This window comes from Geotrypetes seraphini, chromosome 3 (genome assembly GCF_902459505.1).
Source record: "Geotrypetes seraphini chromosome 3, aGeoSer1.1, whole genome shotgun sequence".
NCBI lineage: Eukaryota > Metazoa > Chordata > Amphibia > Gymnophiona > Dermophiidae > Geotrypetes > Geotrypetes seraphini.
Window position 1 is genome coordinate 12,361,000 of NC_047086.1, and position 27,058 is coordinate 12,388,057.

Sequence of the window (27,058 nt, forward strand, 5' to 3'; positions counted from 1 at the left end):
CCCCCAGGTCAAAGACCAGCGCCCTAACCGAGACCAGCCCTACCTGCGTACGTTCTAGTTCTGCAGGAACTTGCCTAACTTTGTCTTGAATCCCTGGAGGGTGTTTTCCGGAAGAGCATTCCAGTTTTCTACCACTCTATGGGTGAAGAAGAACTTCCTTACGTTTGTACGGAATCAATCCCCTTTTAACTTTAGAGAGTGCCCTCTCGTTCTCTCTATCTTGGAGAGAGTGAACAACCTGTCTTTATCTACTAAGTCTATTCCCTTCATTATCTTGAAGGTTTCAATCATGTCCCCTCGCAGTCTCCTCTTTTCAAGGGAGAAGAGGCCCAGTTTCTTCAATCTCTCACTGTACGGCAACTCCTCCTGCTCCTTAACCATTTTAGTCGCTCTTCTCTGGACCCTTTCGAGTAGCACTGTGTCCTTCTTCGATTACGGCGACCAGTGCTGGACGCAGTATTCCAGGTGGGGGCATACCATGGCCCTGTACAGCAGCATGATAACCTTCTCCGATCTGTTCGTGATCCCCTTCTTAATTATTCCAAGCATTCTGCTTGCCTTTTTCGCCGCTGCAGCACATTGCACGGACGGCTTCATCGAATTGTCTACCAGTACTCCCAAGTCTCTTTCCTGGGGTGTCTTTCCGAGTACTGCATCAGACATCCTGTATTCGTGTACAAGATTTTTGTTACCAACATGTATCACCTTACACTTGTCCACGTTAAACTTCATTTGTCGCAACCCATTTCTCGAGCATGTTTATGTCCTGTTACAGGTCTTCACAATCCTCCTGCATCTTTACTACTCTGAATAACTTCGTATCATCTGCAAATTTAATCACCTCGCTCGTCATTCCAATTTCAGGTTGTTTATAAATGCGGGACCTTTCATGCTGCGCATAATCTCCTTACTGTTCCCTCATTGAAACATATCAATACAATGAGGACCACTATTTTTTCTGGAACAGTATCCCCAACTACTTGCGGGAAAATACAACACTTATCAAATTTAAGGTGATGCTAAAAACATTCCTTTTCCACGATGCCTTTGTAACCTAAACTGTCCTTTTAGGGAGGACTTAGTTTTAAGAAACATTTCTACTTTCAGTTCCCCAACCTCTTGGTTCTTCCCCTTAAATGTTTTCTTTTCTTTCTATCAATTGTAGTTCCAATCCCTTCTTCCCTTCTGTTCCCGTTTGTCTGTGTCCTTAAATCATTTTTTCCCTTGGTTTGTTTTAGATTAAATTATATTTTAATTGGTATTTGTTATGGCATTTTTGTGCACCGCCTGCCCTAGAAGGTTCGAGTGGGCGGTATAATAAATTCCAAATAAACTTGAAACATGATGGCAACAGACTACTTTTTTGCGTATTACACCAAGGTAATCATATAAAGACCAAGTTGCTCCGCATTCGTGGAGATGGTGCGGTATATAAACCCAAGGTTTAGTTTAGTTTAGTTTAGTTTAGTAGTCCCAAAGTATCCTACTGACTAGCCACTCAGGTTTTCAAGATTTTTTTTACCATGAATATGAACATGAGATTTATACACACTGGACATCCATATGCACAATTACCTCTCATGTACATTCCTCGTGATTATCCTAAAAACTTGATATTATTGTGGAATCAATAGAACTAGTTTGTGAACCAATGGAATCCATATTAAGAAAAACTCTTCAAAACAGATTCTCAGTGCTGGTTTTGTAGCCTTGATCCTGCATTGTGTACACATGAATCCTTGAGCACCGGAAGGGAACAAGGTGTGTCACAACTTGGGGTCTCTGATGAATGCCGCAGACAACCTGGGCTGTGACAAAATACTGGCCCGGCATGTCCCCTTTAGCTTGGGGTACCCTTTAGGCCTGACAAAGGAAAGCCCAAGAGCCCTCGTCTTGATGGGCGGCTGTAACGCGGGGATGGAGGGCCCGCGTTGCCTCCCTTGGAGATGAGCGCGCTGCACGAGTGGGCGGGTTTAGGAGAGCAGGAGGCAGCTTAGCGGTGGGTGAGGTTTTTCCCACCACGGGGCGGCCTCCTGAGAGGTGAGGCGCAGGGCAACGATCAGGCGGAGCCTATAAAGCCTGGACCTCAGAGGACCCGGCATCTTCCTAGGTCCTCCGAGGCAGCTTTTCCTGTCCAGGTGAGCAGCGCGAGATGGCATCGGAAGCAGATGGCGGGGTTGAGCTTGCAGAGATCTCCTTACTCGCCGGCGACTCCCTCAGCGAAGATGAGCAGGTGGGAGTCAGGCAGAGTGAGGAGATGGGGCAGCCAGCACGCCGTTCTAAAATGGCTGCTCTGTCGGCCTTAGTGGTGACAGGGGCGGGCCTAGGAGGGGAGGGAGACAGAGCTCCGAGAGCTAGTGCGGGGCGGCAACGATGTGGACTCCCTGATGGTCAAGCAGCTCATAGACCATATTAAAGATGACTTTCGACATGTGATGGATTGGTTCCCCCATTTGCGGCTGGTATGGTCGGATATCATACCACGCCCGCGTTGATTGGAGTCACGCAGATGGACTAGAGGGTTGGTTAAAATTAATAGACATGTGGACAAGTGGGTGGTTGGCATGGGAGGGGTTCAGATTCAGGATTCTTGGGTGGATGTGACTTGTAGGGGTTTGTTTGCACAGGATTCATTTGTCGGCAGTGGGGTGGGACTTACTGCTGGATGATTTTGCTACTTATTGCGCGTCTCACCTTGCTGCCGCGGGCATTTAGTCGCAGCTCCTGTTTATTGGGTGGAGGACTGTTGGTACAGGCCTTGTGGCTGTTATCCCAAGCTACTGTATGGTGGAGCTCATCAGGAGATGAGTGGGGGGCCAGCAGGGAGCCGTGCCCGGGTTCTGGTGTCTCTGGTTAAAGGGGCATGTTGGGACATGCCACCCCCCAGACCTTGCTGGAATGGCAGGGTCGGGGGCCGAATATTATTGGCAATGGTTTAAAGTAGCTCAGGAAACTGTTTTTGTTATGTGAGTGTGTTAATTAATTGTTTGTTAATAAATAGCGCTGTGGCTATTTATCCATAAGCAGAGTGTGGTTTAATTATTGGTGGGGGGTTGGTGTAGGGGTGTTAGAGGGTGAGCGGGCAAATACATATCCCGCTATTAAGGAGATGGGCGGCTGTAACGCAGGGATCGAGGGTTCGCGTTGCCTCCCATGGAGACGAGCGTGCCGTGTGAGTGGGCGGGTTTAGGAGGGCAGAAGGCAGCTTAGCGGTGGGTGAGGTTTTTCCCACTGCGGGACGGCCTCCTGATAGGTGAGGCACGGGGTAACGGTCAGGCAGAGCCTATAAAGCTGGGACCTCGGAGGACCCGGCGTCTTCCTAGGTCCTCCAAGGCGGCTTTTCCTGCCCACCCTCCCACCCCCTTTTTTCTGGTTCGGTAGGTTGCTGAGTTTGGGTTGGCTGTTATCCCGAGCTACTGTATGGTGGAACTCATCAGGAGATGAGCGGGGGGCCAGCAGGGAGCAGTGCCCGGGTTCAGGTGTCTCTGGTTACAGGGCATTTTGGGACATGCCACCCCCCAGACCCTTGCTGGCATGGCAGGGTCGGGGGCCGAATATTATTGGTAATGGTTTAAGGTAGCTCGGGAAACTGTTTTTGTTATGTGAATGTGTTAATTAATTGTTTGTTAATAAACAGAGCTGCGGCTATTTATCCATAAGCAGAGTGTGGTTTGGTTATTGGTGGGGGGTTGGTGTGGGGGTGGGGGTGTTAGAGGGTGAGCGGGCAAATACATATCCCGCTGTTATGGCTATGCTGTTGTCAAACTTGGGTAAGTATTTCCCTTTCCAGCAAAAGAAGGAAACTTCCACCAAGGTTCAAGTTCTTAGAAAGATTTATTATTCTTGGCCACTGGCCAGACTTTTTGTTTGGGTTCAAAACACTGTCTCACACAGAACAATTCCACTGTTTCAAAAGCAATGAAAGCAGTAAAAAAATACACTTTTCCTCCAGCAACTGGCCAAAAGCCCCCTCAGTTGTTGCAATTAGGTAAACTTCCAACAATCTTAACTTCTTTGTCAGCACTATGCCAGGTATAGACTAGTGCTGCCCGATTCGCGATTCGAATTGATTCACCGATTCACTTTGGGTGAATCAATTTCTTTTGGCAAAAAATTGAACTTACTGATTCGTCGGCCCCCTTGCTAGAGACCCGTTCGGGCTTTCCCTCTGCCACCGGAGTCCTTCCATCTAATGTAACTTCCAGTTTTATGAAAGTTACGTCAGAAGTAAGGACTCCGGTGGCAGAGGGAAAGCCCAAACGGACTTCTGCGTGCAGATCGGCGGCAGCAAGACTCTCTCTTTCCCGGCCAGAAGAATTTCTCCTCTCCTCCCCGGCTAGGCAAAAGCGGTAGTAGCGAATGCAATTCACTACCCTGCTGCTACTCCGGGCGTCTTCTCTCCATTTGGCCTCCAAAGCAGAAACAGGAAGTTTTCACTGATGGCCGGCTGGAGTGGAAAGAAGACGCAAGGAGTGGCGGCAGGAGTGGATCGCTAAATCACTACCGCCACCGGCAACATGTTGTAACGTCAAAATAAAGGTAGATGGAGAGAGAGGGGAGATGGACTTGAGGGAGTTGGTGGACTGGAGAAGGAGAGATGGGGAGAAGATGGATGGGAGAGATGGACTTGGGGGACGTGGTGGACTGGAGAGGGAAAGATGATGGATGGGAGAGATGAACTTGGTGGAGGGGAGAAGATGGATGGTGGAAGGGGGAGATGGACTTGGGGGAGGGAGAGATTAACTTGGGCAAGATCATGGAGAGGGGAGATAGAGGGATAGAAGAAATAATGGATCTAAAAATAGGAGAGGGAGATAAATGGTGGACAATGGGATTTAGGGAGGAAAGGAACAGAAAGGGAGAGAAATTGGACACAAGGGATAGTGTAGAGGGAAGGGATAGAGATACTGAATAGGAAAGCAGTGTTCTCCCCAGGGCCTTTCAGCCGGGCGCTCCGCCCAGCTAATTTAGATGAGCGCCCGGCTGTAATCTCGATCGCAATCCTGCTGCTGCTGCCGCCTTCTGCTCAACATTAAAAAAAAACAAAACCTTCTCAGCGGCTTGGAGATTTACCGGGCTGACTCAGCACAGCCTGAATCGCAGGAGCCTGACATTTTTATTTTTTTAAGTTTTTAACGCCAGCAAGCAACTTGAACCCATGCTCCCCGGCGGGGCTCTAACGTGCATGCCGCTTCCCTCCGAAACCGGAAGTCACGTCCCGAGGGGGGAAGAGAAGGGAAGTCGGCATGCACACGCCCCGGAGCATGGGTTCGCTATAGGACAGTGTTTTTCAACCGCTGTTCCGCGGCACACTAGTGTGCCGCGAGATGTTGCCTGGTGTGCCGTACGGTGCAGACACTGATTAGGCCTCAGGCCGGGTCCCGCACGCGCTCCCATGAGACTCCCCCGGTCCCCGCTGCTGTTCAGTTTCGATCTTCTGATCTGACGCAACTGGAAACAGGAAGTTGCAGCAGAGCAGAAGATTGAACACTGAGCAGCCACACATGCGCGGCTCTTTGGGAAAGAGTGCATGTCGCCGAAAAACAAAACCTACAAACTAAGGTGAGGCGAAGGGAGAGAGCTGGCTAAACAGTAGGATCGATTGGGCAGGCGAGTGGTGGCTGTGGGGACCGTGCGATCGCTCGTGTTCCCGGCTCAAATTGGAAGGAGGGAGTGAAAGGGAAAAGGATTCTGGGCCAAGGGGATGAAGACGGAAATAAAAACCCACAGCAGGAAAGAAAGGGAAGGACAGGCAGGTGAGCCAGATGCTAGAAGCAGGGGGGGGGGGGGGAAGAAAGAGGGAAAAAAGCTAGATGGGGTTGAAAAGAAGAGACACACTGGTATGGAAGAGGAAGATAGGGGAAATCTGGACACAGGAAGGTAACAGAAAGTGGGGAAATTATGTGCATGGGGCATAGGGACAGAGACATAAAGGGGACATGCCATGGGGATGGTATATGGACACAGGGGGGGGGAAATGACAGATACATAGGGGAGATATTAGAAATGGAGAAAATAGGAGCACAGAAGCGAGATGGTTTGTGGGGATGGGACAGGGACCGAGCTCGCAGGCTCCAGTGGCTTGCACAAATTACATTGTAACGTGCCATGAAAATAAGAGGGAGGAAGGTAGATAGATAAGCCACGTGAGAGGAGCTGAAGGGTAGTAGAAAGGAACAGATGGTAAAGGAGGGAGGGAAGGGTGGTGGTGGAAAGGAATAGGACAGACATTGAAGGAGGGTGGAGAGGAACAGACCCCGAAGGGAAATGTGGAAGACAGAGTGGGAAGAAGACAGATGCCAGACTATGGGGGAGCGGAGGGAAGAAGATGGGTGCTAGACCAATTGGGGGGGGGGTGAAGGGAGAGGCACAGTAACAGCAAATGGAAGACGTAGAGAGAAGACACACAGTGGATGGAAGGAATTGAATGAGAAAATGTGGAAAGCAGAAACCAGACAACAAAGGTAGAAAAAAAAATTATATTTATTTATTTATTTTTTGCTTTAGGATAAAATAGTATATTAGTTGTGTTGATAAAAATTTATAAACAAAGCCCTACCAGCTGAACATCTCTTTCTCTAGTTCAGCAGCAGGAACTTTGATTTATAAGAAAGGAATAAGCTAAATATTACAGTACTAAGGCTTATATGGATGCAGCGGGGACGGTGATGGGGCGGTGAATGGGATGGCAGTGGTGGTGACGGGGCGGTGAAAGGGATGGCGGTGACGGTGACGGGGCGGTGAAGGGAACGGCTGTTGACGAAGAGCTACGTGTGTGTCTTTCTTCGATTCCAGCCAGAATATCAGCTTTGTGTTCAGCCAAACAGGCCCAGGTTTCGCACTGAATAAAGTATTTTATAATTTTTCACTATTCTGTTTACTTATTATTTCATAATAAAGTAATTATAAAATACTTTCTTTGTGTTTATTTGATTCCTATTCAAGAGAATTACTTTATATATAGTCAATATAGGCAGAGTTAAATTTTTTAACATTTTCTAATGGTGGTGTGCCTCGTGATTTTTTTCATGAAACAAGTGTGCCTTTGCCCAAAAAAGGTTGAAAAACACTGCTATAGGAGACAGGTCAGCTTACAACTTGCTCTTGCTTGCTTCGGGCTTTCCTCGCTGCCGGGTCCTGCCTACTTTCTGTTTCCGTAAAGGCAGGACCCGGCAATGAGGAAGGCCCGAAGCAAGCAAGAGCAGCGAGTTGTATGTTTCCCTCCGTTGCTGATTTATGGAAGTTAGGTCAGCGATGGAAGGAAGCTTACAACTTGCCTTCGTCCAGCCCTGCACAACATGCGGCCCAAAACGGATGTCACTGCCGATATGGCTCTCACTCCGCTCTCCTTTGAAGATTAGCTCAGGAGGCAAGATTTAGCCTGAGATCAGACGAACATTAAAGGGCATCTGAGCAGATTGAGGAGAACATGTCCTGTTTTTCCATGCCTAAAAATACCACCTTGTCTAATGTAATCTCTGATCAGATCCTTAAGAGTGATGCAACTATGTATGCTGGACAGTCTCCTCCAGTAAACAGAGCTTTAAAGCCTGCAGCCATACAGAACCAGATGGTCAAAGGGTTCCAAAGTGTAGTATTGCCAAGGGATCTGTCTCACAAGTTTCTGCTGCTGGCAGATGTAAACACAGCACAAGAAATAGAGACTTGTGGCATTCTGTGTGGAAAGCTGATGCATAATGAATTTACTATTACCCATGTAATAGTGCCAAAGCAGTCTGCTGGACCAGACTACAGTATAGTGATATGGGGAATATGGAAGAATTATTCAGTGTTCAAGATCAACATGATCTCCTCACAGAAGAAAGACGGAGAGAAAGAGAGAGGCAGATACTGGAGAGGGGGGGAGAGAAGGGAAGGGGAGAGAGATGTCAGACCATGGGGTGGAGTGGCAAGGAAGGAAGGAAGGAAAGGAGAAGAGAGAGATGCCAGAGCATAGGGGAGGGGTGGAGTCAAAAAATGGAGAGGGGTTGAAGCTGAAATAAATCATGAACAAAGGAGAGAAAGGGCACAGGATATAGAGTTTACTGAAGAGACATAGAAAGAGGGAATATACCATATGGAACAGAGAGAGAGCAGACACTGGATGGAAAAGGCAGAAAGGGTGGACAGTGGATGCAAGGGGCAGAGATAGGGTGGAAAGTAGATGGAAGGGGTAGAGAGAGGGTAGAGGCTGGTGGAAGGGGCAAAGAGAGAGGACAGATGTTGCCTGGAAGGGAGCGAGGACAAATGCTGAATAGAAAGAAGAGTGAAGAGAAGATGACTAAAGCAGAAACGACAAAAGGTAGAAAAAAAAAATTTTTTTGCTTTACGTAGAATCAAGTAGTATTGTAACTGTATTGATTAAAATTTATCAATAGGAAATAGAAATAAGGCAATTTTGGGGGGGACTAAACCCCTTTCCTCAGATCAGGACAGGATACCATAACAGCTGTTTACTGTACTGTCTTGAAGAAAGATTTGGCCTCTGAAAGCTAATTGAAAAATGGATTAGTCCAATAAAATTGTATTTTCATATTTCTCATTATTTGTTTTATTTCTATTTGTTAATTTGTAAAGTGGTGACTGTTATGTAGAAGTTTTTTTTCAAATTTACATCTACTGTCTTTATATTTTGCACAGTATTAGGGGACATGTGTCACTGTTTCTGTGGTGTTGCATTGTATGCAGAGTCTGGTTTCTTGGTTCAGTTTAACTTTTGACTACATATTTCTATTTTTAGTTTGTGATTATTCCATATTGGGCGTGGGTGTATCTGTGTGTATGAAAAGGACATGGCTTTCTGTTAGCATCGACTACAGGATCAATTGACTGTGAAGGATCTGGTTTGTTTAGTTTTCCAATGCGTGTGTTGGTGTTCTAGTGCTCACTACAGTGTTTAAGATGCTGCCTTTTCCTAGATGCACCCTTATTGTGCGACTCATGAATTATTACTAAAAATATCTTTTTTTATATAGAGGAGGGGGTTGTTAAAAAAATGATTAGCATGGGCTGTCATATATACTAGGTACACCACTGGATTTAATGACCCTATTCTAACTTTACTGTTGACGTAGGTGTTGTCCCCCCAACACATAGACACACACATTATAAAGAATTAAATTAAAGTTGTATTATCATCAAGCAGCTTTCAAATGACATTATAAGCAAATAAAAATAAAATATTTTTAATACATTGCTAATTATTACCTGCATCTTTACCTATACTGTTTTGCCCTAGCTTTTACTTTGCACTATAGCAAAATAAAAAAGAAGCAGATAAAGATTAATCACACAGGTGCCCTTCAAGGCTCAGTAACACCTCTCCATAAATTATGTGGAAGAGGTCTGGAAGTGGGGATAGCATCTATTTTATATCCTCAATGAGACCTCAGGAAGGAACCTAGTGATCAAAACATTATTAGAGGTGTTGTACAGCCATTTCTTGTATGACTGGATGAGCTATATTTATCTTTTTTTTTTTTTTAGTTGTTTAAATTCATGCAGAAATAAATGGTTAGATTGAACCTAATGACTTCATTAACACATTTCCCTTTTTTTAAACCTCTATACCATTTGAAAGAGGGTGAATATCTAATTATTCACTTCTAGAATTGGATACTTCTTAGATTTAGTAAAAATATTCTGGCACAAGTGTCAAACCTTAAAAAAGGAAGTCATATCGAGCATTGGAAAATAATAATAATTAACTAATAAAAATAGTATACATTTAATTTTCTCCACTACCAAATTTCCCTTCCCCGCCCCACCCGGCTACTTTTTCATGCCACCCGGCTGGAAAAAATTTCTGGGGAGAACACTGGGAAGGTAGTTAGAAAGAGAAAGGGAGAGTTGGTGGAAAAGGAGGGAGAGATGCTGGATGACAAGGTAGTTGAGAAAAAGAGAGATGGTGGGGTCCATTGCGGCAGGAACGGAAATAGAGGAAAAAAATAAGGAAACATGCCAGACCTCCGGAGGAGGGAAGTGAAATGGAAGGGGAGGACAGAAATGGATGGTTACCACAGAGAAAGAAGAAAACGACAAATGGGCAAAAGACCCTGGCAAGTGAGTTATCACAACAAAAAGTAGAAAAAATAATTTTATTTTCTGTTTTATGATTACAATGTGTCAGACTTGAAATTTGTATCCTGCCAGAGCTGGTATTACACTGTGAATGTGAGCTAGGGTTTAACAGAGAGAGGAAAAGTCTTTTTTGTTTACACCACAGCGCCAGTGTGGGTAGGGGAGGGCCAAAGGGGCTCACAGTCCTGGTCATTCGTGGATTTTCTGACCACGAATGACCGGGCGGATTTTCAAAATTCGCTGGGGTTCCTACAACGGAACCCCTGTGAATTTCGGGGTGAGTACTACATAGCTAAAGAGACTTATGATCAAGAAACTGTTTTATTTTATTGTGATTATGATAAACATACTGAGGCCCTCAAAATAGTACCTGGCAGGCCACAAGTTTGAGACCGCTGCTCTAGAGCGTGAACAATAAATGAAGGCAACTCAACTTTCCTACACAAACGGGCCATAGTAGGGTCATGCCCGTCCTCTGAAGGGAATCTCATGACATCCAGGAAGTCCCCATGTGAGTTCTCCAAATCCCCCTCCCCCCCAACAGAGGGACTGCCGAATCATGATCTGAGGCTACTGAAACCTCATCCTAGTCCTTGCGGACCTCCACCTGAGTCTGCTTAGCTGGGAGGACCAGGGAGTCCCCAGAAAGGGCCAAGAAGGACTGAGCAATGCCAGGCTGCTGTAACAAGACTACCTAGTGCATGAGGAGAACAAATTTTGGGGAAAATGGGTGGAAATCCTAGATACCACACCACACTATCTCCTTCATGATTCACCTCTTAAGTCAATGAAGTCATTATTGCCATCAATGAAGGAGAGAATCATTCTGCTGCATCGGTGGGAATCCCTACATAGATGATGCTGCATGTCCAGAAAGGAGAGCCGCTGAGTCTGCTAAAATCTCCCTCAACATGCCTACTCTGCCGCCCTGTTCAAGGCCGTGGCCTGCACCGCTAACAATGAAGAAGAATAGTTGCAAGCAGAACAGCCGCCTGACGTGCCTCTCCTGTTTCCACACTGCAAACATTGTTTCGAAGACTCCACAGGAAAAGCCATCACCTCAGGAGCGACTCAAGGGCAGTACTTACATTTCCTAACAGTGGGCTGTTAGCAGAGAAGTCTCAGAACCCCCAGGCAAACACCATAAAGCAGCCTCAATTTCCCCTTAAAGCTTCCGCCCCCTTAAATTCCAGGGACAGGATAACTCTCCAACGGCACTGAGAAGGGAAAGGGAAGGACCTGGCACCACCAGGTTTATACCCTAGATCGGGTAGGGCTGCAGCTAGTCCCCCAAGTCCTTCCTGCTAGCTCAGGAGCCTACAGATTAACCAGAGCTGTACAGGTTGTTCCATCCACCTGCTAGATAGAGAGAACACCAGAGTTCTGCCATATATCCTCCTGTCCAGCAGCCTCGCTTCCAATATTCTCTCTATCGCCTCCTGCTGGTAGATGGACACAACCCACAATTCTCTGGATTGATCTGTGTAACGCTATAGAAAATCATATTTTGGAAGGGTATGGGGAACACAGTGTCCTCCACCGCATAGTGCATTAATATTACCGCTTTATCTTTTGATCGACCCCACAAGAAAAAACTAAGCAGCAAAGCTGCATTGATGATCTTGAGAGTGGCAAATAACACAGCACACCCAATGGCAAGTAATTTGACACACAACTGGAATAACTCAATATGTAAATTCTTCCAGCAGATGATCAAAGTTTAATGGAACTGCCTGCTGCTTACCCTTTCAACAGCCTGGGGCAGAGAGCAACAAAATAAAGGAAATTTGAACATTTGTTGAAACCCATGAAACAAGAACCAGCCACTATCTGTTTCCTACCTTACAAATACTTTGTTCAAGCCATCCCAAGCAAAACATGTACAGCATCACTCTCCAAATTATCTTAAGTAGCAGCTGTTTGTATCTCAGGTCTGTTAATGCCCATTACAATATGTAGCAATAACATCTCTTTTTGGTTAGACTATGCTTTATATTCTATACATTTGTTTAAGAAGAAAAAGATGCGCAACTCTCTAATTCTAGCCCCTGTATGGTTACCATATTTAAGACAAAAAAGGACACATGATCCTACCCCTACAGCCTCCATAGCCCTGCCCAAATCCCACCCATTTCCTTGGTCCCCCTTCCCATCATCTGTACCCTTTTAGTGCTTCTCCCTCTCTCTCACTTCCTCCAATCCTCCTCCCCCAAAAGTGCTTTTCTTTCTCTCTCTACTTCCAACCCCTCCCCCCAGGTGCTCGTCTCTCTCCTTCCAACCTTTTCTCCCACCACTGTTTCTGTCCCCTCTTATCCAGCACTCTCTCCCTTCCGTAATGCTTCTCTAGCCCCCCTCCCTTCATGTTATTTCTCCAGCCCTCCCTCCTTCCATGCTGTTTCTCCAGCCCCCTCTCCTTCCTCCTCCAACTCTGCTTCACCTCATGACCTCTCCAGCTCCCGACTCTCCCAACTGCCTCCTTCCTGGGCTGGCCGCTGTGATGAATCCTCAGGCAGCTAGAAGCAGCAGTGAGGAAAGCCTGCTGGCCTCCCCAAAAGCTGCCTCGCTATCCTTATTTCCAGTTCCTACCACGTGTGCTGTCAAAAAAGAAAACTATATTTGGGTATCACTGAATGGGACACTGTTGAGGGAGGATGCATACAGCTGCAGAACTGTTCCATAATAAAAAGGACTAATCCACAACTGTTGCCTCCCTCCTCGATTCCCTTCCCCACCTCTTTTTGGAGATTGTTAGGCTTGGACTGCCTATATGTTGCTTTGGCTTGCTTGTCTACAGTGGCAGGGCCTAATCTCCTCCTGGTACTGTGTGCCACTGCTCTGATTCTGTCCACTCCGGTCCAATGCTGCTGCCAGTACATCTTTGGCTATTAGGTCTTAGCCCAATGCTCAGCAGCACATTTATACACACACAAACCTCTACGCAGACATACCCATTAAGCCAACAAACATCCAGTCATATGTATGCTCTCAATCCACCAACAAAGGGTTTGTTCTCAACCAGCGGCATAACCAACCCTCCAATTTGAGGGGGCCTGGGGGTCATGCTTTTTCTTTTTTTCTCTCTCCTAATTCCTATGGTTCAGTGTCTCTTTCACTTTCATCTCTACTCCACAAACTGCAGATACAGTCTTCTGGCGTCAGCTTTCAAGGCAGCCTCACCTCTTGCTGACTCGGAAGCTTTCTCTCTGAAGGGTCCTGCCTACCAGGAACAGGAAATTGTGCAGAGAGAAAGTTTCCAGGTTGGTAAGAGGCAAGAGCTGACGCCGGAAGACTGCAGTGTGTGTAGGGTAGGGGGGAAGTGAAAGAAATGTTGGACCACAGGGAGGACGGAAAGGAAAGACACCAAACCATAAGAGGTGGGGGGAAATGGCCAACAGTACTTGCAATGCCACCGAAAAAGCCTGAGCCAAGAATGAGGGGGGACTGGACTCGAGGCCCCCCCATGGCTATGCTCCTGCTTATCACCCTACCCCATTCAACAACAGGTGATAATTGCCACCAGTTGAGGGTCCTCTATGCTACTGCTTATTGGATGAAATGTGCATGGGACAGAAAGGAAACTAAACTGGAAATTAACTGTAGCCCCCCCAATCTCTGTTTATATGAACTTTTTAGAAATCCTTTAGATAAATTTATGCCTGCAATAAAACTACTGTTAAAATTATTTGATAGCAACATTCAATGACTCCTTTTATACAGGAATGAATTCTGGGGTTTATAATTAGAACAAACAAGATGGAATAGCGTAGAACTCCCAACAGAAATGTTACACCTTGAGTCCTGTAAGCAGCAGTAACATGTCTAACGGATAGAGTTGTACTAAGATGTTTCCCCTTACTACTCAAAAATATTCAAATTCTGGTGGCATCTCAAAAACTCTTTTTATTATCAGCCACTCTGTAACAACATAAAACAAGTCAAAGAGCACCCAGTACCTATAATTATTAGGTAAACCTACTTAGTCGATGGATTTCTTTTCCAGAGCCTACAACAGAAGTGTTTTTGCTTAACACACAGTTTGGAAGTTGTCTACATAGCTCCTTTTCTCTGGAACACTTTACTGTTATGTTTTTAAGCCCAGCCTTGAATTTACAAAGTACTGTACTTCAGCTTATTCAGCTGGAAGGCCTAGGTCAGGGGTCTCAAAGTCCCTCCTTGAGGGCCGCAATCCAGTGGGGTTTAAAGGATTTCCCCAATGAATATGCATGAGATCTATGTGCATGTACTGCTTTCAATGCATATTATTGGGGAAATCCTGAAAACCCCACTGGATTGCGGCCCTCAAGGAGGGACTTCGAGATCCCAGGCCTAGGTGGAGTGGCAGAGTCAAGGCATTTGAACGAATAGCCTGTCCCTTCTAGGCCTATGCTTCTCTGTAAATGTTATTTCCCTTCTGTGTTGCCCGGACACCCTTCCCCCATTAATATTTGACACTGCTTTGAAGTCTTCTCACGAGAAGTAATTAATGAAGTCACCCTAATTAAAATAAACTGTCATATCCAAATTCAGTAGTGCCAACTCCTAAGATTCACAGGAACCTCTCTCATATGAGCAAATATTATGCTGGGCATTAACATACCAATATGGGAAAACAGAACTTGCACATCTGCTACAGATCCCTTTATATCAGTAGTTTTCATCTAGTGTGTCATGAAAAACTGAGAGTTGTATTACTAATAATGTCAATACAGTATATCAACATAGGGAGAACTTCACTATTAACCACACAGGATTATGCTGTTTCATTATGATCTCTTTCACACAGTCTCAGGGCACTAGCTAGCTCTTTGGGTCAGGCACCCATGACCAAGGTATACAAAAAGAAAGTCTTAATTCGAGCTGGGCGTAGGCTAGGGCCGAGCTAAATCCTGGTAGGACAGAGGATTTTTCATGCAGTCTGTATTTAATTAAAATAAACCAAGCTGAGGCTGATAAAAAATTGAAGCTTAAACTACTTGAAAACTTTAGTTGTAGTTTCAACTTTAAAACCATTTACAAAAATTTCTTCGATTCCAATTCTTGATCACAGTCCTGGTTCAAAGTCACTTTAACATTCCCTCATCATATTCTCTATCTCCACACACGCAATTCCTTTCAGGTCCCACCCTTGCCCCAGGACCACGCTATCGTCCCCCAAGCTGAAACAATCCACTTGCTTGCTCTGCTAGGAAAGTCACTCGGACTCTCACACCACAGTCTGCTGCTATCACCAGGAGTCTCCCTTAGTACTTGGGCTGTGGCAGGATCAAAAGCCCTGTGGTGGTCACACTTGTAATTCTTTCAATGCCTATAAATATAATTATCAGACTCTTGTATCTACTCATAACAGATCGCTAGAGTTCTGGGAACCATCATGGCAACATCTTGTTCCCTTATGAACACCTCATATATTGTCCACAAACTTCACAAAAACCTTTACTTTTTTAAAAGATTAATACAATTTAATCACTTATCTTAAATACTGAAGAAATTCCAGTGGTCTCAACTTCCCCTGAATAACTCATGATACTGCATTCCCCTTGTGATTCCCTTTTTATAAGGGTGACTTAATGATTGTAGGGAAGGCTGGAAATAAAATCCCAGTTCAAGATATTTTGTTGCTAACATAGTAACATAGTAGATGACGGCAGATAAAGACCCGAATGGTCCATCCAGTCTGCCCAACCTGATTCAATTTAAATTTTTTTATTTTTTCTTCTTAGCTATTTCTGGGCGAGAATCCAAAGCTTTACCCGGTACTGTGCTTGGGTTCCAACTGCCAAAATCTCTGTTAAGACTTACTCCAGCCCATCTACACCCTCCCAGCCATTGAAGCCCTCCCCAGCACATCCTCCACCAAACGGCCATATACAGACACAGACCGTGCAAGTCTGCCCAGTAACTGGCCTAGTTCAATCTTTAATATTATTTTCTGATTCTAAATCTTCTGTGTTCATCCCACGCTTCTTTGAACTCAGTCACAGTTTTACTCTCCACCACCTCTCTCGGGAGCGCATTCCAGGCATCCACCACCCTCTCCGTAAAGTAGAATTTCCTAACATTGCCCCTGAATCTACCACCCCTCAACCTCAAATTATGTCCTCTGGTTTTACCATTTTCCTTTCTCTGGAAAAGATTTTGTTCTACGTTAATACCCTTTAAGTATTTGAACGTCTGAATCATATCTCCCCTGTCTCTCCTTTCCTCTAGGGTATACATATTCAGGGCTTCCAGTCTCTCCTCATATGTCTTCTGGTGCAAGCCTCCTATCATTTTCGTCGCCCTCCTCTGGACCGCCTCAAGTCTTCTTACGTCTTTCGCCAGATACGGTCTCCAAAACTGAACACAATACTCCAAGTGGGGCCTCACCAATGACCTGTACAGGGGCATCAACACCTTCTTTCTTCTACTGACTACGCCTCTCTTTATACAGCCCAGAATCCTTCTGGCAGCAGCCACTGCCTTGTCACACTGTTTTTTCGCCTTTAGATCTTCGGACACTATCACCCCAAGGTCCCTCTCCCCGTCCGTGCATATCAGCTTCTCTCCTCCCAGCATATACGGTTCCTTCCTATTATTAATCCCCAAATGCATTACTCTGCATTTCTTTGCATTGAATTTTAGTTGCTAATCTACTATAATAAAACAATGCTGTCTTGTTAAAATGTTTATTTTATTTTTATTTTTCCTCTAACTCTACTTTTCACTTCTCTATTACCCTCCAGGTACTTTAGTTAGATTGTGAGCCTTCGGGACAGTAAGGGAATTTTTCAAGTACCTTTCTTATTTCTAATCTTAATGTATATTTTCTGTAAACCGCTTAGAACCTAACGGATGTAGCGGTATATAAGAAATAAATTACATTACATTACATTACATTAAGCGCGCATGCGTACTCTTACCTGCGTTATCCATGATCCGTAGGTCCCTGGCTGGCAGGAGTGCGCATGCACGCTTATCTGTGCCAATGGCTGCCAGACAAATTCAAAAGCGATGACCTCCCTGCTCTCCACCTCACGCAGTCCTCCATCCAGGAAATACAGCCCTACCGACCAAAGTTTATTTTTAAGGTAAAAGCTGCTGCGGCGCCTCTTCTCATGAGCTGCACATGCGTCGGAGAAGACTTCAGACACAGGCGGCGATCGCGAGAGGAGCCGCCGCGGCACAGGCTAAACCGTGGGAAGGGAAAGAGGAGGGGGGTAGGGGAAAATGCTGCTGCTGCACAGGGACATGGAGGGGAAGGGCAATAACGCTGCTGCTGCACAGAGAAGTGGATGGGGAGGGAAATACTGCTGCTGCTGATGCACAGGAAAGTGGGGTGGGGGAGGGAATTGCTGCTGCACAGAAAAATGGAGGGAGATGGAATGCTGCTGCACAGGGAAGTGGGGGGGGAGGGAAATGCTACTGCTGCACAGGGAAGTGGGGGGGAGGGAAATGCTACTGCTGCACAGGGAAGTGGGGTGGGGAAATGCTGCTGCACAGAGAAATGGAGGGGGAGGTAATGCTGCTGTGGCTGCTGCACAGGGAAGTGGGGGGGGGAAGAAATGCTGCTGCTGCATAGGGGGCAGGGAGAGAGACAGATAGAAATAAAGACACAGCGGGCGGGAGGGAGACAGAAAGAAAGGAAGAAAGACACAGGGGCAGGGAGAGAGACAGAAAGACAGACAAAGGGGGCCAGGGAGAGAGACAGACAGAAAGAAAGATAGCGGGAGGGAGAGAGACAAAAAGAAAGAAAGACAGACAGACATATATTCTAGCATCCGTTAATGTAACGGGCTTAAAGACTAGTTATATTTATAAGTACTGAAGGAGTTATAATGATACAACATAATCCTGTGCAGTTAATAGTGAAGTTTCTAAAAATGTGACAGACAGCAAGCTCATAGTTTCCTTAACAAATCGTAAGTGCCAACAGGCTGAACAGTGCATAAAGCAGCAAGCCAGGTACTTGAAATCCTGTAACTACTTCCTAATTGTTTCCTTCTACTTTCAATGATCACTGAACAGCTCAGGCTGAAAATGTTACAGATTTGCTTTTCTCTACCCTCACCAACAGTGATGAAAAAAAAAGACTGTATTTTCTATGTTTAGTAATTGGGAAAACTGTTAGTTTTGAGAATGTGCATTATTTATTTATTAATGGAAGTGTTTATTGAAACCTAGGGACAATGCAATACAAAACAGAGGACAAAAGCAATCAAAAAGTGGATAACAAAATTTACATCTTTATACAGGAGGAAGTGAATTCATAATTTCTGCTGTGTCATATTTCACAGAGATTGTGACTTCTTAGGATTTCAATTTTAATTTTTGGTCTTTCTTTAGTTAGTGAGGACTGGTCTGTGTGTTTTGAGTGTAAATGATTCTCCTGGCATTTGATCTACACCAGTCTGACTTATTTCATCTTTTCACATAGAGGGTGTGTTGATGTTCTCTAAATGCTGGTCTGCCTTTCTAAAGGTACAGATCTTGCTATTTGAGTCCTGAGAGCTGATGTAGTTCTGATCTGAATCTACATAGGTGTCAGGTTAGAGGCTGACCGAATTTTGAGTTCGATTTCGGCACCAAAATCAGCCCAGATTCAGGTTTGGGTTTCAGCTTTAAATACATATACATTTTCCACTGAAACCGAAACTCTTTTCCCCTCCTCGTGATCAATCTCAGCATGCTCCCTCAGAAGAAGATGGGCCTACCAGCAGCAAATTGCCTCTTCTTAGATCCCCCTCCATAGCAGCCACCTCCTGGGCCTACCTATTCACTCCTGTGAATGCCTGACTTAGAAAATGGCTTTCGAAACTGCCGTGGGAGGTCCTGGCAATCATCTTGAGAATCAAATCAGTGTAGGAAAGCGTACTCTTCAATAGCTGTCGCTCGTGACGATTCCAATCACAGGATGGCTTTAGAGACCTCCAATGGCAGTTTCTAAAGCCATTTTCTAAGCGAGGCATACACAGCAAAAAGAGCAAACAGAGCTTCAACATTGAAAAATAGTCCAACGTTCTAGGAGTCAACTTGTATAGCTTGCTGAACTTAGATAAATATGTTAACAATTTAGTCAGGAAATTTTTAGTACACTCCTAAAGTTAAGAAGAGTCAGACCCTACTTTTTTCCATCAACATTAGAGAATACTTGTATAATCAATTATTCTATCCTCACTGGACTACTGTAATGCTTTACTGTTGGAAAACTCACTGAAATCAATGAAAAAAATCCAGATGGTACAAAACACTGTAGCAAGTCTTATATTCGACAAATCAAGATTCGATTGTGTCACACTGCTACTTAGGGAGCTACACTGGGTCCTGATAGAAAAACGGATTGAGCTCAAGTTATGCTATGTGGCATCTAAAACCTCATATGGAGAAGCACCCGATAAGCTTCCCCAGATTTACCAAACTATTAGGCAGATCCACAGGTCATCACAATTCTGACCGCTTAACCCTATCATTTCCATCTATGAAAGGTATGAAACATTAAAAAAGCCCACTGCAAATCTTTTAACTATCAGATTGCACTTCCTAGGGAGATCCGTGTTAGCAATGTGTATACCACGTTCCGCAAATATCTGAAAACATGGCTCTTCAAAAACTTCTATGGACCTAACATGATCTAGATCAGTGATTCCCAACCCTGTCCTGGAGGAACACCAGGCCAATCGGGTTTTCAGGCTAGCCCTAATGAATATGCATGAGAGAGATTTGCATATGATGGAAGTGATAGGCATGCAAATTTGCTTCATGCATATTCATTAGGGCTAGCCTGAAAACCCGATTGGCCTGGTGTTCCTCCAGGACAGGGTTGGGAACCACTGATCTAGATTACACACTGAAGGACTACTCGATGCAACAAGAAAGCTATCAGTAACTATCTATGAAAATGTTATCTGTAATATTGCTATTTCTGACATCTTTGTTAAGGTTGTAATCAGATTCTTATCATTTATTATATGTATATAAGCTCTATGTAACACACAGGTGTCAAAGTCGGTCCTCGAGGGCCGGAATCCAGTCGGGTTTTCAGGATTTCCCCAATGAATATGCATGAGATCTATGTGCATGCACTGCTTTCAATGCATATTCATTGGGGAAATCCTGAAAACCCGACTGGATTACGGCCCTCGAGGAGAGACTTTGACACCCCTGATGTAACATATATGCAATTTGTAATTCACCTAGATTTGTAATTCTGCCCTGTAAGGATTTGGTGGGATATAACATAACAGAAGTGAGTGGGGACTCTCCAGCACCCACTACCCACCAATGAACAAGTTGTTCCGGAAGGGGGGGAGGGCTACAGCCAAGGAAGTGAGGGGGGCAGGCTTGACAAAGGAAAGCTACCTCTGGGTCCAGGTGCGGGGGGGGGGGGGGAGAGAGAGAGAGAGAACAGTAATTTTCAACTGCAGTTTCTGCCGAAACCAAGGAGCCAATTTCAGTTGCAAAAACGGTTTTGACAGAAACTGAAGATCCTGGTTTTGGTTAGGATCTATTCCGAGTAGATTATTTGCAGGGTTTGGTGTTACTTCACAAAGTCAGCTTGTAGGGGGTGCTTTTATAAGTCACGAATACTGGGATTTCAAACTTAAAGAGGAAATAAATAGCTTACAAAATAACTCCCCCAACCCTCTCAGAAAAATAACCCTCTCCACTATATACACTTTGGCCCCCATTCTATAAAAGACATTTAGAGTTAGGCACCTAGATCAGTGTATCACAACAGAAGGTGAGAATGCCTGCTTTATAGGGATCCCTCCATGAAACTACATACTAGTAAAATCCCTGACCTCAGTTACACATAGAAAAGCAGACAAACCCTCACCAAACATTTAAGCAATCAATGAGTAAACAAAGAAAATATATAGATAAAAGCTGAATTGGAACCTCAACTCTATGTACAATGCCACACTAGAAAACAAACATATGATATACAAAAGATAGATTTCTCTTATTAGAGATGCATACTGCCCAAAGCTAAGGGGGTCCTTTAACTAAGGCGTGGCAAGCGCGTCCATTATATCCTATGGACGTGTTGGCGCGTGCTAAATCGGCTACAACACCTTAGTAAAAGGACTAGTACGGCTTTCCACAAAAAAGTCTTAAATCCTGATAGAAACAGAGCTATAGCAGAACCCTATTCTAACCAGAGCCTAATCCTGAAATTGTCATCTCTGTACTTTACAATGTTCATTTTCCTGTTACATTTTTCTTTACTAATGTTTTAACAACACGTGTACAAATTCTCATGCCAAAACTTGGCCTTTGTGGGATGTTTTGGAACCTTTCTATCATGAAAGCAGGATTTCCTGTCTGTCAGGTGTTGTAAAATACATGCGAAATAAAAGTCACTGGTTTAACCCCCCCCCCCTTTCAAAATGCACCATATGTTGGGGTTTTTTTAATCTGACCAGCAGGAAAGCGTTCAAATCCTACATGGAGATTGGCCAGACTACAGCCCGATCATTCTTGGACTACTTACAGGCTGATCTGCGAAGTGACGGTGGGTTTGGAGACGGTGAAGACGGAGCCCTGCAGCCGAGGTCCTTGCACGATGCTCACCGTGTGCTGCTGCTGCTGCTGCTTCTCGGGCTCGCCCTCGGGCTTCTTGCCAAAGCTGCGCGTCCTACGGCGCTCGCCGGCGGGGGCGTCCTCGGCTCTGGGCGGGTCTGCGGCGGGCGAAATGCCGAGTTGAGCAGTAGCAGCCGCCGCTACCGCTTGGCTCCTGGCGAGGGCCAGGCCGGGGAGGGGCTGTTTGCTCAGCTCCGATTCACCTGGGGCTGCCGCGGGCTCTGCCTCCGCCCGCTCAGCGCCGCTGGGCTCGTCTCCAGCCGATTTCAGCGGCTTCCTCTTCCTCCCCGCTTTCCTGCTCCCCAGGCTGCCTCTCCTCTCCCTTTCGGTGCCTTCTGGGCTCAGGGGCGAGTCCTGGGTTTTGCTCAGGTAGATGTCCACCTTGAGCACGGTGGCGGGGCTGGCGTCGGGCAGGGAAGCCGAGCGCCGGGGCTTGGGCTCCGGGTCGGGCTGGGGGGCGCCCGGGAGCGCCTCGACGCTGCCCCGGGACGAGAGGGGGGGCTTTTTCATGTTGGCGGCCGGGCTCTTGGGCTTGCCGGTGGCCACCTGGCTCCTCCTGCCCCGGCCTGCCTCGGGCCCTTTCTTGCCCGGTGTGCTTGCAGCCTGCTTGCCATTTTTCTCGGCTCCTTTGCCGGCTGCCTGTTGGAGCGGCATCGGGGACAGGAGCTTCTCTTCCGTGCTGCTGCTGCTCAGGGACCGCTGCAAGTCGCCTTCTCCGTCCCTGGCTCCGCTTCGGCCCCCTTTGCCTCTCTCGGAAGGCGAGGGCGGCGCCTCCCCGCTCGGGCTGACCGGGGACCCCGGGACCCCTTTGCTGCTTCTCCTCCGGGTGGAGCTGAACAAATTGCCGAATTTGCCCAAAGCCGGCTTCTTGGCGGCTTCTTTTCGTGGAGACTCAGCCGACTGGGCTCGAGACTAGGAAGAGAAAAAGCAGAAAGTTGAGTTTAACACCACTTCGTTCCCTTTCTTTAACAGAACCATTTGCCAACCCTGGCCTGGAGGGTTTTCAGGATCTCCCTAATGAATATGCATGCCTGGCACCTCCATTCTCATGCATATTCATTAGGACTGGCCTGGTGGTCCTCCAGGAGAGGGTTGGGAACCACTGCCATAGACTATCTGCCAAAAAGTGTCAACCTTACAAACTGCTAGTCTACGATTCTTTGTTCTAGGTCACAGGTAGGCAATTCCGGTCCGCCAGAGCCAGGTCAGGTTTCAGGATCTCCACCATGAATATGTATGAGATGGATTTGCATGCACTGCCTCCTTGAGATGCATATTTATTGTGGAGATCCTGAAAATCTGACCTGGCTCCGGCTCTCGAGGACCGGAATTGCCTACCCCTGTTCTAGGTAAAGTGATCTATTGTGAAAAACAACAGTAGCTGCTTTATTCTTCAAGTAGTTCTGCCCTTCATCCATGCACACCTTTTATTATGGTTAAAGTTCACACATGTAAAACTTTAGATCACTGTTCTTCAACCGCCGGTCCGCGGACCAGTGCCAGTCCGCAGAAAATTCCTGCCGGTCCACACAGGACCGGCAAGATTGACACGGTTAAATTTCCTGCCCCAGTGGTGTTCGCGGAAATCTGCTGTTCCTCCCAGCCTCGGGCAATCAAGACAGGCTGCTGACATTGGGCATTCCCTCTGTGAGTCTCGCCTATGCGGAAACAGGAAGTTGAAACAAAATAGGCGGGATCAGAGGAAAGGTCCCGACGTCAGCAGCCTGTCTTGATCACTTCCCCTGCCGAGTCGCCGAAGAAGGCCGCGGGGAAGGTGTAGGTGGAAGGGAGAGAGCTACAGGTGCGGGTAGAAGGGAGATGGTCAGCTTGTGGATTGGGGCCATCAGCAGCGTCTGTGCTGAGAGTCTTTCCACTTGCGGGATGCGGCAGGTAGGGGCCTCCAGCTCGTCTTGGGCAGCAGGGCCTGCGGTGCAACGCTGTTTGTGCCAACTTGGAGGGGTTGCGAATGTGCAGGGTGCGCAGGAACAATATCATGGGGAACCTTTGACAGTGGCTGTCTCCCCTCCCAGCAGCTCTCGTACTTGCCAGGGCAGTGATTCACTTTGGCAACTTCCCCTTTCCTCAGAGGCGGCAACGGCTGCCTAAGTAAATCACTGCTGAATAACCTGAATCACAGTTACCGGATTCTAGGATCCACCTTGGGGGTTAGCGCCTAAGAAAAGAATCTGGGTATCATCGTAGACAATACGATGAAATCTTCTGCCCAATGTGCAACGGCAGCCAAAAAAGCAAACAGGATGCTAGGAATTATTTAAAAAAGGGGTGGTTAACAAGACTAAGAATGTTAGAATGCCCTTGTATCGCTCCGTGGTGCGACCTCATCTGGAGTATTGCATTCAATTCTGGTCTCCTTATCTCAAGAAATATATAGCGGTGCTAGAAAAGGTTCAAAGAAGAGCGACCAAGATGATAAAGGGGATGGAACTCCTCTCGTATGAGGAAAGACTAAAACGGTTAGGGCTCTTCAGCTTGGAAAAGAGACGGCTGAGGGGAGATATGACTGAAGTCTACAAAATCCTGAATGGAGTAGAACGGGTACAAGTGGATCGAATTTTCACTCTGTCAAGAATTACTTGTACTCATTCTACTCCACTCAGGATTTTGTAGACTTCAATCATATCTTCCCTCAGCCGTCTCTTTTCCAAGCTGAAGAGCCCTAACCATTTTAGTGTTGGATGGTTGAAGTTAGCCCAGTCAAGCTTTCTTCATTTATAACCTGTGAACCCATCTGTTTGTTCAAGCTTTTCTAAGCTAATATCCTGCTTCTTAAGTTAATACTTTTTCTTCTGAATATCATCTTTTTTGTAGGTTATCAGATTTGTGCTGCTTTATTGAAGTAATGTAGTAGATGAATGGGTGAGATGTAATTTATAAGTTGAGATGGTATAATCTTATGATTTTTGCTGATGTATATGATTTTTAAGATGTTTAAATCCTGAAATGTATATGTGATACTGTGAGCTGCCTTGGATAAAGGTGGATTAAAAATGTCTTAAATAAATAAAATTCTATACTTGACTGGCAGCCAGCGTAGTTCTAGCAGCAGCGGATTGGCCCTCTCAAATCGGGCCTTACGGAAAATCAGTCTAGCCATTTTGAGTAGCTGCAACCTCTGAAGTCCTTTCTTTGTGATGTTGCAATATAAAGAGTTGCAATAATCTAGATATGCAAGTAGAACTGCTTGAGTTACTGTCTGAAAATTAGTTGGACTCAGGGCTGATCTTATCGTCCTCAACTGCCTCAATCTGAAGAAAAATCTTTTGAACAATGAGGTAATCTGCTCGCTCATGGTGAGATTGGAATCTAGAATTATTCCTAATACTTTTGATGTTTTATTAAATTTGAGCTTCTCATCTGAGGATAGGGTTAACTCTGAGTGAGGTACTGAGTTGTGATCACCAGACCATAGCACCTTTGTCTTCTGCTTGTTTAATTTAAGAAAATTCCACTATGACCAGTCAGAATAGATAAGCGTTGCAACGTATTCATGAAGGAGTCGTCTGTTACACAGAAGAGAAAAGAGATCATCTGCACAAGAAAAAGTATGGACTTGTGTAACGGAGAAATGCCTGCCCAAGGTGTTCATGCAGATATTGAACAGTGATGGCAAAAGAGGGGAGCAAATGCCACAGGAGACAGACACTAGAGGTAACCCATGCAGATGATACTCATACAGGATCTCCGCGATGTGAACTATAAGCCCACACAGGACAACACAGTCCTATAGCATTAGCCAAATACAGTGAAATAAACAAAACATCTAAACCTCTGCCTAGGAGCTCAGCCAAAAGCCCTAAGAATGATGCTAAAACTAAATCACATTAAGGAGAGAATTAGTAAATGTAGTTGAGCACCACTGACTAACAAAAGGCAGAGGAAGCATACAAAGGTAAATAGTGTGAAAGTGAGGGAACTGTGCAGATGAGACAACTCCCTGAACTGCCAGCTACATAACTGGTCATGTGGTCAAGAAGAGACTTTTTTTCTTTTCTATTTTTTTTAAACATTAGAAATAAGCAGGTACGAAACAAAAAGAAAAATTATGCTCACCACAGACTTGAGAGGCAACTGACCTCTCAGCCAAAAAGAAAACTGGCAGCACTCTTGAGGCAGCTAATGGCAAGAAAAATAAAAACAGCCCTCCTGAGGAGAAAACTGCCAAGCTGAAAACACAGATACTGGAAAGGCAGCAACTATATCATTCTTATTGGTTACCGGTGAATAAAAACCCCAAACACATAAATTATATACGCAGAAGCTTCTTGTCCACCAACAAACAAGAAAAAAATAGTAAAACTAACTGCAGGAAAAGTAAATACATACTTGTTCTTCAGAAGACTGCCATACACAGAAGTTCCAAAAAGGAACTGGCACTACCAGATGTCACCCAAGCGGGGGGATGAGAGTTCCAGCTCTGGGTGTCATCCAATCTCAATGAGAAAGTTCAGATTGCAACCTGAACAAAGATGACCAGCATAATCCCTGCTCAACTGTCCAGTGGAATTAACCAGGCCAGGAGCTTCCAAACACCAAGAAGGAGCTGCACAATCCATCTACCATCCGCTTGGAGACAGAGAAAAATACAGAACATTCCAGGGTGAAAATCTTAGGACTATCTTTTCTATGTCTCTATCTGCTGGTAGATGGACATAACCCATTAGTTCTGGACTGGACTTTTGAATGGGACCTCTCCTGACTGTAATAATCTATATAATAAAACCCTAGCCGCGCATGCGCACTCTTAACTGCGTGCTTCCATGATCTTTAGGTCTGTGGCCGCAGGAGTGCGCTAGCTGTAACAGTGCTCCCTACTCTTCAGCTCCTCCAGGCAGCGGCAGACCTCTTCACAGTAAACAGGACCCGGCCGATCACCCACTGCGCATGGGAGCACCTCCCCGACCGGCTCCTCCAGCAAAGGATCCGACACTGCAAAAACGGCCGATCCCGAAAGTAGCCCTGCATGCCGCTCCACCTCCGATAGCCCCGATCACCTCCCATGGCGCCCGATGTACAAAATCGGCCCCGGAGGGAATGGAGAGCTGGCTAGGTCTTTTGTGCACACTGCTGCATGCTGAGGCTGAACAGGTTGAATGAAGCAAGAAGGAGTGTGCCTATACCTTTAATAAAGGGGGAGGAAATGCTGCTGCACAGGAAGTGGGGTGGGGGTAGGTAAATGTTGCTTCACAAGGAAGTGGAGTTGGAGGACATGATGCTGCTGCACAGGGAGGGGGGGAAGACAAAGGGGGCCAGGGAGCAAATGTGCTTTGCTTTGGGGGGAGGGGTGTGCTGGGGGGCCAGGGAGCAATCTTGGATTGCTTTGGGAAGGATAAAGAAGGGGGCCATAGAGAAAGACAAAGAAAGGCAGGCAGACAAGGGGCCACAGAGAGATAGAAAGACA

At 45.9% G+C, this 27,058-nt stretch overlaps 1 protein-coding gene across 1 annotated transcript in view; it reads right to left on the minus strand.

The window, feature by feature from the left end:
- The window catches only part of CRYBG1 (crystallin beta-gamma domain containing 1), a 419,422-nt gene that overhangs the window by 157,312 nt on the left and 235,052 nt on the right, over positions 1–27,058 (minus strand). Inside the window, 1 exon segment of the mRNA XM_033939447.1 lies at positions 21,551–22,551. Within this exon segment, the coding sequence (XP_033795338.1) occupies positions 21,551–22,551 (1,001 nt within the window).